Below are 14,371 nucleotides of genomic sequence, written 5' to 3'. Positions count from 1 at the left end.
AGTGGCGGTTGTGTGGCTCAGTCAGTTAAGTGTCCCACTCTTGATTTCAGCTCAGGTCATCATCTCAGGATTGTGAGATTGAGTTCCACGTCGGGCTTCGTGCTGGGTGCGGAAACTGCTCATGATTCTCTCTCTCCCTCTCTTTTTGCCCCTCCCTCACAAAAAAGAGATTAATCAAATACAAATAAAAAATAACTTTATAGTATAGAAACTTAGCAGACACTACCTTAACCAAGTGATAGGTACTATATCACTAGTTGACATCATGTAATGACACACTAAGGAGGAAAGAACATGGACAATGTGACTTTCTTGCCAAAATTAATAGCCTTATATGGATCATGAGGAAGCATCAGACAAAACCAAATTGAACAAAATTCCACAAAATATTTGACTAGGGCAGCCCCGGTGGCGCAGCGGTTTAGCGCCGCCTGCAGCCTAGGGAGTGATCCTGGAGACCCTGGATGGAGTCCCATGTCAGGCTCTCTGCATGGAGCCTGCTTCTCCCTCTGCCTGTGTCTGTGCCTCTGTGTGTGTGTGTGTGTGTGTGTGTGTGTGTGTGTGTGTGTATGAATAAATAAATAAAAAATCTTAAAAAATTAAAAAATATTTGACTAATATTAATTGGCAGTGTCAAAGTTCTGAAAGGCAAGAAGAAGCTGAGAGACTGTAATAAATGGAAAGAGACTAAGAAGACACATTAAATGCAAAGTGGATCCAAGTTGGATCCTGGAACAGAAAAAGGGTATGAGGCAAAACCAAACCAAACCAAAACAAACAAACCTGGTGAAATTCTAAATTTTGCAGTTTACTTAATAGCATAGTATCAGTGTGAGTTTACTAGCTGTGATAACTATACACCGGCTATGTGAGTTACTAACATCAAAAGAAGTTGAGTGAAGAGTATACATGAACTCTACTATTTTGCAACTTTCCTAGAAGTCTAAATTTATTTTAAAATAAAAGTTTGGAGATAAATAATAGAAAAAGAACAAGAGGAAGTAGATAATACAAATAAAAACCCCATGTATGTGATCTTTTAAAAATAGTTAAAAGTTATTTGGATGATATATGTCATTAATTAGGTAATGACTGGTTACTGGTTTTGCTACATTATCTAATGAGGTTGGCTCTAACAAGGAAATACCACATACTAGATGGCTTATGTGACAAACATTTATTTCTCACAGTTCTGGAGTCTAGGAAGTCCAAGATCAAGGTCACCAGAATATCTGGTGTCTGGTGAGTACCTACATCCTAGCTCACAAACGGCTGTCTTCTCAATGTCTTCTCACTGTGTCTTCACAAGGTGAAAGGGGAGAGGGAGCTGTCCAAGGCCTTCTTTTTTTATAAGGGCACTAATCCCATGCATGAGGGTAAAGCCTCCCACAGGCTCAATTTTCCAAATACCTTGAGGGTTAGGATTTCAACATATGAATTTGAGGGGTGGGGATGAAAACATTTAGTCTATGGTAGTTGTCTATCAAAACTGGATTTGAAAAAAAAAAAAGCAAACAAACAAAAACTGGATTTGAAGATATTTCTAAGACAGGAGATACAGGCCTGGTTTTTACCCTGGCAGTTAGAGGACTGTACATAACATAGAACAAAGATACTATGTATCCAATTATTCTGGTGTTTGTCTTTTACTTTCTGTGTTGATTTCTCTATAAAAATAAAGTTGCTTTCTATTCAATATTTTGCCGTTAGTATACTCATTAAAATTTTGGGGGCCTGGCAAAATTATGAATGTGTTATTACTTATTCAATGTAGACTTCCAAGCAGATAAATATACAGATAAATTCACAGCTGATGGCCAAGAGTCCATAGATTCCTATTTAATATGAACAGAAAATATCTCAGATAAATCACCACTTAAAAATCTCAGAACTACCTCACATAATTATGAACTTCTACAAACTGTGAGTAAATAACTATAGAGTCACCTGGGTGGCTCAGTAGTTGAGTATCTGCCTTCCGCTCAGGGCGTGATCCCCGGGTCCTGGGATTGAGTCCCACGCCAGACTCCCTATGGGGAGCCTGTTTCTCCTTCTGCCTATGTCTCTGCCTCTCTCTCTCTCTCTCTCTTTTTTTTAAAAGATTTTATTTATTTATTCATGAGAGACACAGAGAGAGGCAGACACATAGGCAGAGGGAGAGCAGGCTCCATGCAGGAAGCCCAATGTGGGACTGGATCCCAGGACCCTGGGATCATGCCCTGAGCTGAAGGCAAGACACTCAACTGCTGAGCCACCTAGGCGTCCCTCTCTGTGTCTCTCATAAATAAATAAATAAATAAATAAATAAATAAATAAGTAAATAAAATCTTAACTATAAACTATAAAAAGGAAAAAAAAATAGATACTAAGAATTTAAAGAAGTTCACCTATCATTATGTATCAGATTTTCCAATCCTTCTCAGAAAGTGATAAATTGTTTCCTTTGGAAACCACACTGGTGAGTCACTTGCCAGAGTTGGCCCAAAGTCAATAAGAAAATAGAGAGAATGCTTAACTTTAAAAATCTTAATTAGAAGCAGATAATATGATTTAAAATTTGGTAATTATGTAATAATATATTTTGAATTTAAAATAAAAAATATAATTGCAAGTAAAAATTTGATCTTGGGTGTGTAATAATACAATACATAGCAGAAAATTTGAAGTTTTGCTTAAGCTAAAATGCACTACTTTCCTACCATCCATTGTGCTCCTGGCTATTATTCTTTGTTTTGTTTTGTCCTTTTGGGGATGTTATGGTACTTGTAGAAATGAGTTCTCCTTAAGTACTGCCCAAGATATTTTAAGAAAACTATATCTATGTTCCTAATTGGATTTTGATGTCCTTAGGAGTTGCTTTAACAAGAATACATCAAATCCTGATAAGGGGAAGAAACATTATTTTTTAAAACTAAGTCTCAATAATAAAACTCCAGTGATCCATTCCCTTTTATACCTGCTTTGATCAAATACCCACAATATGGGCAGCCTGGGTCGCTCAGCGGTTTAGCGCCACCTTCAGCCCAGGGTGTGTGTGATCCTATAGACTTGGGATCAAGTCCCACTCAGGCTCCCTGCATGTAGCCTGCTTCTCCCTCTGCCTGCTCTCTCTCTTTCTCTCTCTCTCATGAATAAATAAATAAAATCTTTATTATATATATAAAGATTATATATATAATATATAATAGGAAGTATAATATATATTATATTTCCACAATATATAATAGGAAAATATTTTGTATTAAAATGTCAGATGCTCTCATTGGTTTCTTCTGAACTCATCTGAGAGTTCAGTAATGACAAGAAATCTATAAATGTGATCTCCAGTTTTTTTTTTTCAAGTACTATGATGACCCATTTTCTTTGTGATGAATAAACTTGACCATAATTACTGTGACAGCCATTTAAACAAGACCACAGCAGGCCGTTTGAATATTAATTGTGACATTGTTGGTTTTCCTGTCTTGCCTACTAACAGTTTGTAATTCTACTGAGAAGAGGGAAGATTCACATGTAAACCCTCCCCGTAATCAAATACAACAGCCACTCTGTTAGGCCATTAACTAGCCCCTAGAACCTGGGGCATTTGGTGATAGAATCTGGTCTTGCAAAGATAATCGATTATGCAAAGCACTTTCACATGTTTTATCTCACTAAATCCTTGCAACAGCCTTGCTAGGAACGTAGAGAGGCTCATTATGAATATGAAAATTGATGCTCCGGAGGTCATGTGCATTTTACAATCACACATGAAGCTGCTCATTCGGCTCATCTTCCTTGTGGGAACCAAGGCCCCATCCTATTCCTTTGCTACATTTCAAGGAATAGCATTTCTGTCAAAGTAAAGAAACAGCTCTAGACGTTGGGTTCCAGAGCAGGAGAGCTCTACCGGAAAACTCTCTGCCTCTGCTTGCAGCATGAAGGGCTATTTTTAGATGTTTTCCTTTTGCTAATTGCCTCTCCCTCCATGGGGAATTTCTATGGGCTGAATCCCCAGATGAGCCAAGTTTCTCACTAATTCCCGAAGAAACCGGAAAGACCAAGGCCACAGCCCAGGTTGCCTGGGGCCTCAGAACCTCCCCAGTGATAACAGTGTGGTGGCTTCAGCAAGATCATCAAGGACCTGGGATCCCACTGAACGATGGGGCTAAGAGGTCACTAGAAGGAAGGCTTGGATGTGTCTTCTAGAGTCTTGGAACCACCGTGAATGACCTTGCCTGGAACTCAGTTCTGAAAGGAGTTTAGAGAATGTGGAGCCAGCAGTGACTGTGGGCTCAAAAGGCCCTCCAGATTATCTGGATTTCTTCTACCATCTTTGAGAAGAAAAAGGAAGACACTTCTGAATGAGATGTCTCCAGGTAACTTTAACCTGAAGCTTTGGCCTTCAGGGAACATCACAGGAACTGTGAAGGTTTAGCCTAGAGAAGGGAAAGAAGAAAGAGGTGATGAAAACCATTTTCACTCCTTTGCAGGGAAGAGGTAACTAGCTAGTGGCCTTGAGACAATGAAGTAAGTTTTTGGCTCAATGTCGGGGTAAAACTTCTAGCAGGATTTGTGCAATGAACTATCTGGGGAGCTGGTTGTTCTCTATTACCTGAACCATTCCAGGAGAAATGCCCACATTGGTATGCACTCCCGTGTTTGTTGAAAAGCGAAAGTTATCAAAACCCTACAGGTGGGGGGGCTAAGTAATAATAATTGCTAACACTATTATAGCACTTACCTTATTCCAAGTTTTAAAAAAATCTTCAACAAGGTAGATGCTATTAACTCTTACTGATGAGGAAACTGAGGCACAAAGAGGTTAAGTAATTTGTTCAAGGTCACACAGCGAGTAGGATTTTGAGCATAGACTGCTTGTCTCCAGCATCTGTGCTTTTAACCACTTGCTGTATTGCTGTCCTCTAAGGTCTCTTCCTGCTCAGAGATTCCAGATAGGGTGGAGTCTGCTCCCATAGTCAGCATTCTTTGTAAGCTTCAAAATCTAAGGCTTCCAAAAGGCTATTGATGGCCTCTGAGAACGAATAGACAAACAAACAAAGCCAAAGACGTTGCTGACAAGAAAAAAAACAACAACAAAAAAATCGAGGCCGGTAGACCCACAGGGAAGCTCACTCACGGGTCATCTTTGGGGCCCGTTGGCAGAAACAACCTACTGGAATATCGCATCAAAGAGAAGTGCTCTTGTTTTCGGATTTCCCGCCTCATCTGCCTCTCCATCCCCACCTGTGGCCTTCCTGCCCCTTTGGCCTCCCTCTCTATACCGCCCCCCTCAGCCCCTCGCCCCCCCCCCCCCCGCCTCCCCAGTGCACCTGTGCCAAGCTTTTCGAGGAGACTAGAAGCCAAGGAGACAATGGTGAACCAGCTGCCAGTTCTGTATCTCTTCCCCGCTCCGCGCCGAGGGGTATGTGACTTGCCCAAGGTCACAGAGCCCCGCTCACGGAATCCAGGTGTCCAGGCTCCCACCTCCGCGCTGCGCCCAGACACACCTTCGCTCTCCTGGCGCTCACCCAAGAGCGCTCTTTATTCCACATCCGCGCCTCCCCAGCCCCCACCCCTCGGTTCCCCGGAGTCGCTTCTGACGCTCCGCAGCCTCCAGGGTCCAGCCCTTCCTGCGGGTGCTTCCCTTCCGCCGGATTCCCACGCCGGAGTCGCCCTCGGCAGGCGCGCAGCCCGCGGGAGCGCAGCCTTCCGGGCTAGCTCGGCCGCGCCCCGAGGAGCCCCCGCGCCCCCCGCGCCCCCTGCGCCCCGGGCGCGGGCACTGAGGCGGGAGGGCCCGGGCCGGCTCGGGACCCCGTCCTCGCCCCTCCGGAAAGAGGCACCGACCCACGGCGACGTCCCCGCGTGGCCGGTCCACTCTCCCTCCGCCCGCAGCCCAGCCACTTCCTTCGGGAAGTCCCCAAGAGTCACGGTCGAGCCTGCTGGGGTGTGGCCGCGCCGCCCGCTCCCCCCGGGGCTGCCCCCAGCCGCCAGCACCTGCTCCTGCTCCCTCCTCCCTCCCCCCGGCCCGGCCCGGCCCCGCGCCCCGGCTCCCCGTCCACCTGGGACGCGCGCACCATGGACTCGGGACCCGGCAGCCGAAGCCAGGCCGCCTTTTGGTTGGACAATTAGCAGAGGTGGGCGGGGAGTTGACGAACCCCACACACGCGCCTCTCCATGAAGATTCTTGAGCTTTCTTTGAAGAAAGGAGTGCATATGCTGCAGTGTCTCTGTGGAAGGAGCCTGAGGTCCAGCAACAGCCTAAGTGGTGAGGAAAATGTTCTTTCCCAGCCCTAGAGCGCCGCAGATGCCCCCACGTCCCCACCCCTTCCTCCCCCTGGCTCCCCGCGCCTCCCCCCCCCCCCCCCCCCGCCTTTTATTCCGCGCTGGCAGTGGTAGAAGGAAGGCGTTTCCCTACTGGGGCGGGGGAATGGCCCCGCCGCCGGTTCTGTCTTTGGGGGTGCTTTCCCCTGATCCCTGAAGTCCTGTGCGCTTTGTGGAACGCCCCAGCTCTCGCCGGGCGCCTGAGCTGGCCGCGCGGGGCTCTGCGAGGGGTGCTTGCAAAGTGATCTGCCTGCGCACTGCCTCGCGGCTCCCTCCTGGGGACTTGGGAGGGCGGCGTGCGGCTGGCACTTGCTTAGTGTCTCCTCTTGAGAAGTTGCTGGTGCGTTCGACAGGAGAGGGGACTTTTAAACAGGTGGCCGACGGGCCAGGTATCCTTTACTTTTCTTGCTTTGTCGGAGAAGTGGACTTCGGGCCCCGCGTCCGAGAGTAGCTTGGCCCTGGAGAGCAAGCGGTTTCTGTCCTTGGTGCTGAAACAGGAGAGGCCCCAGTAGCCCTGGGTTCCACCATCCGCGTCCCTCAGGAAAGGCCCAGCGCGGGAAAGAAAGAGAATCAGACCCTTTTAATGACCTGCGAAATTAAAATTTTTAAATGAAAAAAAAAATACGAGACTAAAATCAAGTAAGTGGAATTCTTTTCTGATGAAGCGGTACATATGCGGTGCTGTTTCACCACACTTTGTGTTGTGCGTTTCTCTCTCTCTCTCTTTTTTAAGGTGTAAGTGTTCTTTAAAGTGATTATGTCTATTAACCTTGCAAGTGCTAATCCAGTTTTTGTGTCTTTTGGTTTTCTCTTCACAAATTGGGGGTGGGGTGTGAGGAGAGAGGTAAGGTGCCCCTATTATGTCTGAGCAAGTGTGTCTTTGTGAAATAATTTTTGTGTGTGTGCATAAATTGCACGTAACGTTAATAGTCAACGTTTTAACAATATTGTAATAGATTTCATATATAAAACTTCCTATGCTATTCTGGGGGATCTGATTCATTTGGTTACATACCTATTTTCACCCTGTTCTGGAGCTATGAAGACTATATTTAGAAAGATTAGAATATATATAGATTTCATTCATTTTTTTAAATAAAACTTTGACTTTCTGATTACTCACCACTTTAAATGAAAAGTGAAATTATTTAAAAGAACTAATTAGATAATTTAACTATATGTGAAATACGAGAATACCCTTTGAAATAAAATCAGCAGTGAGATCTTATATTTTTACTTTTATTCACTTCTTAAGGTTATTTACACAGTCTTTTTTTCTTTTGCCACCATATTTATAAGTGCTAAGATATCCAACTGCTGTATTCTAAATTAATATGCTTGAAGTTTTGTATTTTGAGAATACATATCTCAGGAAGCCAGTAGATATATATGTTGATATTATTTCAGTTTTCCTTGCTTATGTTAAATAAAACGTGAATGATTGCAACTTGGATATATGTTTCCTAGATGTGAAAAAAAGTTTACGTATGTATGGTGTGTAAGAATGACAGGACTCCACCTTGTATAAAAATAGATAACACATTAATTTACATGCAGAGTCAGTCTCTTATATAGTAACAAATCCAAATAGAAGTGATAAGATATGTGAAAGGGCAGCATAGGTTGTTGCAAAATCATGGGACTCACAGTCAGAAGACCCAATTATAAAGCAGTCTCAATAAAATTACTAAGAATCTTTTAAATTCAGTATTTTTATCTGGAAAAAAGTGGAAATAATAGCTCTATCCTGGTTCTTATATCTTATTTAATCCTATATTTAACATGCAATACCTTGAAAAGGGTCGTACTTTATATATACTGTTTTACTTAGAGGAGTGGTTGGTTATTTTGGAAGATGATCACTCTAGGGGAATTCTTGTTAAATGGTATGGTCACAAGGAGTAAAGGTGAAGTTTCCTTCATACCCTTTCCACAGCCAGAGATAATATACAGGGTTGCTAAAAGATTATTTCTGGGAACTATATTGCTTTTGTTTGACTGTGGCCTTTCTTAGCTTATGATCTTGGATAACACATATGACCTTGCTGTTCCTCAATTTATTCATACGTGTTAATTACTATGGTAATAATACTTACCTCAGAGGTTTGTGGTGAAGATTAAATGAATTGACGATAGCCAAAGAAATGTTGAACTCTAACCATATGCCAACATGATTCTAAGAACTTTGAGTCTACCATATATAATGTGCTTAGTATGTTTCAGATATTATTGTGTTGCATTTAACATGATTTCATTCATGTGACTTGTACCATTAGCATGACATCACAGCAGTTCTGCGTGAAATCTTGTTATTCCCCTGTATGAATACAAATTGAGGTAAAGACATCAGATACATTGTCATGGAGCAAATTTATAGGAATAAAGCTGGAATGGCCAATTTTAATTTTTTTCAACTTAACCTAAAGAGAAATATAATAATATTTTGAACTGTGTCTCAATGAAGACTTTTAAGCCAGCTACTTCTTCCCCATTATTTTATAGTTGAGGGACAGGGGAGAAGTGACATAATTTGTTTTGAGAAGTTAAGAGATTCTTCTAATGGATTGATGAATTTTTGCAATTGGTAAACATTTCAATATTCTATTTAGGTTTTGTTAAATAAATTCAAAATAATCATTATTAACTTTTGAGCTTCTTAGGGTAATTAAAACATTTTATTGTTCCTATCGTTCCTCCATAATATCAGATATTAATATCTTAACTAATTTATCTATTATATTAGTTTATAAATCCCTTTTACTTCAGGCGGCTGGAGATAGCATGAGCTGTCGAAACAATCTTAGAGGCACTTGGGTGGCTCACTTGGTTAAAGCGGCCCCCCTGACTCTTGATTTCAGCTCAGCTCATGATCTCAGAGTACTGGGATCAAGCTCCACATCAGCTCCCTGCTCAGTGCAGAGCTTGCTTGAGAGTCTCTCTTGCCCTCTCTCTCTGTCCCTCCCCCTGTTTGCACGTGTGCTCTCTCTCTCAAATAAATAAATCTTAAAAAAAAATCTTAGACAAGGTTAAGTGGGTTGTTTATGGCTGCTTCCAAGTATCTTATGATCCTTTTTTTTTTCCGTTTCTCAAAATGAATGATTTTTTTTTTATGCATGTGGAGCCTATCTATTGAAAGAAAGTTAAGAAGTTTAAAATTCTAAACAATTCTCAGAGTATATAGCCCTTCTATTAACCTGGAAAGTGCTGTTATTAGTTCAAAGGGAGAGTGAAGTGAATTCATTTATTTTTTCTAGATTTGGGACTTTTACAAAGAAACATAAGCTTGCAGAAGAGTAGAAATTAAAACAATATCTTTAATATCTGTTCCTTTTCTTCTCAAGATCTAGTTGGGAGGAAAGCAGAAGCATTCTCTTAAAGAATGGTGTGAAGGTTACAGGTTTCTCATCACTTTGGTGGGAAAGACCTGTAAAGGAAGGATTCCTGTCCTAACAACCTGGCTCCAGAAAAAGCTGCCTTAGGTATTAACCTGACAGTGGATGGTAGCACTTTTGGCAGTGGATCCCAATAATAGTAGTAACGTAAGTGTCTGTGCCTGTGTATGTGCATACATGTACAAGGAGAGAGAGGAAGCACTGTGGTTATCTTATCACCCTAAGCTATTCCAGAAAACCAACCATTGGGCTCTCCCCATTCTGTATATAGTCATAACTCCCTGGATATTCAGTCAATTAGGGGTTGCTCAGCCTGGTAGCATGGAGGATTATCAAATGTCTAGAGATTGAGCTGTATAATTACATCAAGTAGCCTTGATACAGGATTGAAACAGTCCAGGTCAAAATAATTTATTGATCCCAATGAGCACATATTATTAAAACCCAGTTATACCCTTAATTTCAAGTACAACACTACCATCTAAATTAAAACTGCCAACTTACAGTCAGTTTGCATCAGTTAGTGTGCACCTAAGAGATTTAGGCTTTAACTACTTTACAAGATAGTTAAGTGATCCAAGAAAGAATTTGGTTGCAAAGTGGTTATTGCTTTGAGCCCATTTCCCAGGAAAGGATCCTTTAGAAAGATAGCATTACACAGTTCTTTTCAACTCTTGTCTTCCTTAGTTCTCAGTGTAGAGTCCTTTATTTTCCTTTCTTTTTCTTTAAGGATGTGAGTAACATCCAAAATTAGGACAAATGAAAATAATGTATGAAGATATTTTAAATTCAAAATCGATCTTCAGAAATCCACCTCATCAAAAGCAAATGACAAAATCTACCTTTTGAGGCCAGATACTCAGTTGTTCACATCATTTTAATTTTGAAACATGGGTGATTTCAGTGTGTAACTGCCTTCATTTATCTAATTTTGAAAAACATCACTAAAGATTAATTGATCATTTATCCATGGCAATTTTCTTTGTTGTAGAATCATTCTTTGAGCTGGTTTTTACATCATAATCTTAAAATTCCTCATTATTTCAGTGTTGCTCCGTTGGCTTCAATGAATAAGAATTATGCAATGCACAAAATGTCCATTCCTTTCTTTTTCTTTTCTTTCTTTCTTTTTTTTTTAAGATTTTACTTATTTTTGCAAAAGAAAGAGAGAGGGAGAGAGAATGAGCAAAAGCAGGGGGAGGAGCTACACAGGGAGTCTGATGCGGGACTGGACCCCAGGATCCTGAGATCATGAGCTGAGCTGAAGACAGATGCTTAACTGACTGAACCACCCAGATGCCCTGTCCATCACTTTCTTATGGCTTTCATTTTCAAAGGGATTTTTGTTTTTTTAACCTGAGATTTTCAGTATTAATGTCAGAAAATTCAAGAAATTTAATGCTTGTTTTTAGTTCATTTTTTACTTATGGTACTTTTAAAAAGCAATTTGCTAAGCACCTACTATGTGCAAATGTGGTAGGCATTACCGCTTTTCACCCAATATGTTGTGTTGTCCTCTTGGGCACATTGCAGGATGGCATCACCTCATTCCCTTGAAGTTCGATGTGGCCGTGTGACTTGCATGAGCAAATGAAATGTGGGCGGAAATGACACACCCCACTTCCAGGTGGAAGCTCTAACAGCCAGAGCACAACTCACCTCAGGCTCTGACCTTTTGATGATGTTCAAGGTAGTGGTTGCTCTGTCCCTGAATGTCTGTAACAAATAGAGCCCACTGTGTGACTCATGGTGAACATTTAGCACAAATGAGAGGTTGTCTTTTTGTAGTTTAAAATTTTAAGACTGTTATCTGGCCTATCCTGATTAGGCAGGACAGTTTAAAGTAATACAATTGATGGTAGATTATTGGGCTCTGTTTTAAGATTATTTCCAGTCCAATCCTCCAGTTTCTCTAACATCTCATCTGTAGGATGTAGCCAATAGATGTATTGATTTTCTTTCAAAATCTCTGAGCAATTAAGTTAGCATCCAAACATATGTGGCTTTGCCATTCTTGTAAATTAGCATGTGTCTGGAGCCTAGCAGGTACCTTGTTTCTTAGATGATACTTATCTCCCCCTTCACCACCAAATAAGAATGAAGTAATGAAGTTCCACTGATGTTTGAGAATATTCTTTCAAAGCTGTAATTTAATTTCAAGACTCCTAAGAATTCTAGTGTTCCTTTCTGTATACCCTGATGCCCTCAAGCATATCCTGAAAAGGGAGACCTAGCTACGATACCTGGAAAATAGAAACAGCGTTGCAGCTCACATTTCTACTGCAGTTTTGCCAGAAGAGGAGAAATGCAAATAAAATAGTTTTTCTTCTCACAGAAGAAAACTGAGAGCTGTGTGCATGTGGAAAAAAACCAGGGCAGTACTATATGGTTAAGGGATTGGTCTGAATGCTCTTATCTGGGGCAGGGACCAGCCATCCATTTGCCTGGCTCCAGGTTAAGTACAGCAAAAGAGAGGTGGGAAGGAAGCCAGACTTTTTCCGAAGTCCAGGATACTTAAGTTATGCCAACGAGCTCGTTACAGTTGTTCCTTCTCCTTTCCTTCACCTGAGGATAAACATGTCTCTGACTTCAGGGTTTACCCTTTTTCAACTTAGTAAATATCCCTTGAGGTCTGATTACATGCAAGTTTCTGTGTTAGGCACTGAAGATCCTATAGGGAGAAATATATAAATATACACACAAGCAAGAAGTATGCTAGTAGGCAGGATATCATACGTCCCCAAAGTGGGGTATCAGGGAGCCTCAGTTTGTTTCTGTTTAACAGCCTTATATTTGAGTTAATGTTCTCTGATAAAATCACTGTAAGTAAGGAATAATTAATTCTGCTCATGTTAATCTCTCTGAACTTGCAGAGCATTTAGAAGTGCAAAAGTTGGTACTGGCATGGGGCAGGTGGGGCCTCTAATGGAAAGGAATAGTGTCTCTGGATATTTTGCCAGAAAAATGTGTTTACATAAAAATAAAATACAGGTATAATAAAAGCATTTTTTTCCAAGTAATTACCCTACAACTCAATTCAAACCTCTGTAGCCTCGCTCATATTCAGATATCCTGCCGAGTTACCTATATTATATGTCTTCTCTGCTCTTACTTCACCATGAATCCATTTATTCACAGCCTGGTACAATGAGAAGGCAAGTTCTATTCTCTGGTATCAGAGGTAGAAAGGACATCCAGGGAGTACTTATAGATCTATTTTTTCAATTTCCATGGAATATCTTAGAATGCTGAAGCTTTCCTTTGTACTACTTAGTGTATGAAATTGCTGTCTTTAGGTCATGTTATTCTCATTGCACAATGTTAGAAATGCCATGTCCGAATATTTCTTCTAAACCATTAAATGTTGTGGGGCCTTTGCATTTCCTAGGGTGCCAATCAGAAAGAAACTGTGAATCTGCCAAGACAATCTCTCTTGCTGAAATGATCTTTCTTGTTGATACATAAGTTTCTAGTACTGTCCTACCCCCTCCACTCATTACTGTTTATAGAAACGATAGCATTGCAGTTGGTGTCACTGATTGCTTGCGTTGCTGCTTCAATGAAGCCAGCTGGGATTCGATTGCATGGTCTTTAAATAAAACTTAGTGGCACAAAATGAATCTCTTTTTTGAGGGGAGGGGTGTTGTTGCTAGCTGGTTGGTTCTCTAAAGCACTAATTATTTGCTTGACTTGGAGGAATTGAGAATCAGTGAATCGCCATGTTGGTTCAGTGTCTGACCTTGGCACTAAGGAACTTGTGAGTAGATAGCATAGTTCAAATCTTTATGAAGTCATTCTCAAAATGATAGTGATGAACTCCTTACCCACAACCCACGGTAACTGTATGTAACTCATTGATGAGATAGTTCATGTGTCAATGGTTCCAGTTACCCAAAGGCTGAAGTCAGAAGATTGAGATCATGAATTCCAGGCAGCAGTGTTCTGTGACAGTCTGGTGACAGTCCTATATTCACAGACAGGATGGGGATGACCTGCAGATGGTGAGAAACAAAGAGAAAAGTTTGTACTGCATTTTCTAAAACTGCCATCGTAAGAAAATGGAGGATATCAATAATAACTTTTGGCCTTTTGGCTGCCAAACATCCCTGTGTGTTAGGCAGGATTCCTCTTTATATAGTACAAATTAGGAAACTAAAGCTGATCTAGGTGAAGATTCACGTGTCTATGTACATTTATTTATTTTCTCTCTTATGTGACTATGTATGTGTCCATTTATGTGACTATGTATGTGTATCCTTGATTAAGTGCGTTTAAAATTGTTGATGTCAGTTACTTTTAGGGAGTTTGATGACAGACACTTGCTTTATGTATTACATATTTCTATATTATTTTAATTTTGAAAATGTGTTCCTCTTATAATAAAAGCTAGTGATACATATTTCAGATTATACAGTTTTCTGCTCATAGCAGTAAACTTTAAAAATGTAGGATCTCTATGAGGATAGAGACTACAACCCTAATATAATCCCTTCCAAAAAAAAAATCCCTTCCATTTTTTGTGTGCGAATTTTTAAAGCAAAAGTTACCACACAAGAGATATATGCTTTGTTTCTTTTCCTGTGATCTTAAATACTCTAAATATAGAAATAGATACTCATGTTGAAATGTTTGGAAAATACTTTTTTTCCAGAAAAGATTATAAGAAGCTATTAATA

General features: G+C 40.8%; 1 protein-coding gene across 2 annotated transcripts in view; it reads left to right on the top strand.

The window, feature by feature from the left end:
• FGF12 (fibroblast growth factor 12) overlaps window positions 1–14,371 on the top strand; it is a 543,042-nt gene that overhangs the window by 179,259 nt on the left and 349,412 nt on the right. The window contains exon 1 of one of the 2 annotated variants that reach the window (XM_025425368.3): window positions 6,099–6,247. The exons of the other annotated variant lie outside the window; for it this stretch is intronic. Coding sequence (XP_025281153.1) covers window positions 6,157–6,247 — 91 coding nt within the window. The 5' untranslated portion in view covers window positions 6,099–6,156. Of the gene's footprint in view, window positions 1–6,098; window positions 6,248–14,371 lie in introns of those variants that run through there. 2 annotated transcript variants of the gene reach the window in all.

Source organism: Canis lupus, chromosome 34, assembly GCF_003254725.2.
Source record: "Canis lupus dingo isolate Sandy chromosome 34, ASM325472v2, whole genome shotgun sequence".
In the NCBI taxonomy this organism is placed as follows: domain Eukaryota; kingdom Metazoa; phylum Chordata; class Mammalia; order Carnivora; family Canidae; genus Canis; species Canis lupus.
The sequence above is the reverse complement of the archived record's forward strand: the minus strand, read 5'-3'. Positions and strand labels throughout refer to the sequence as shown.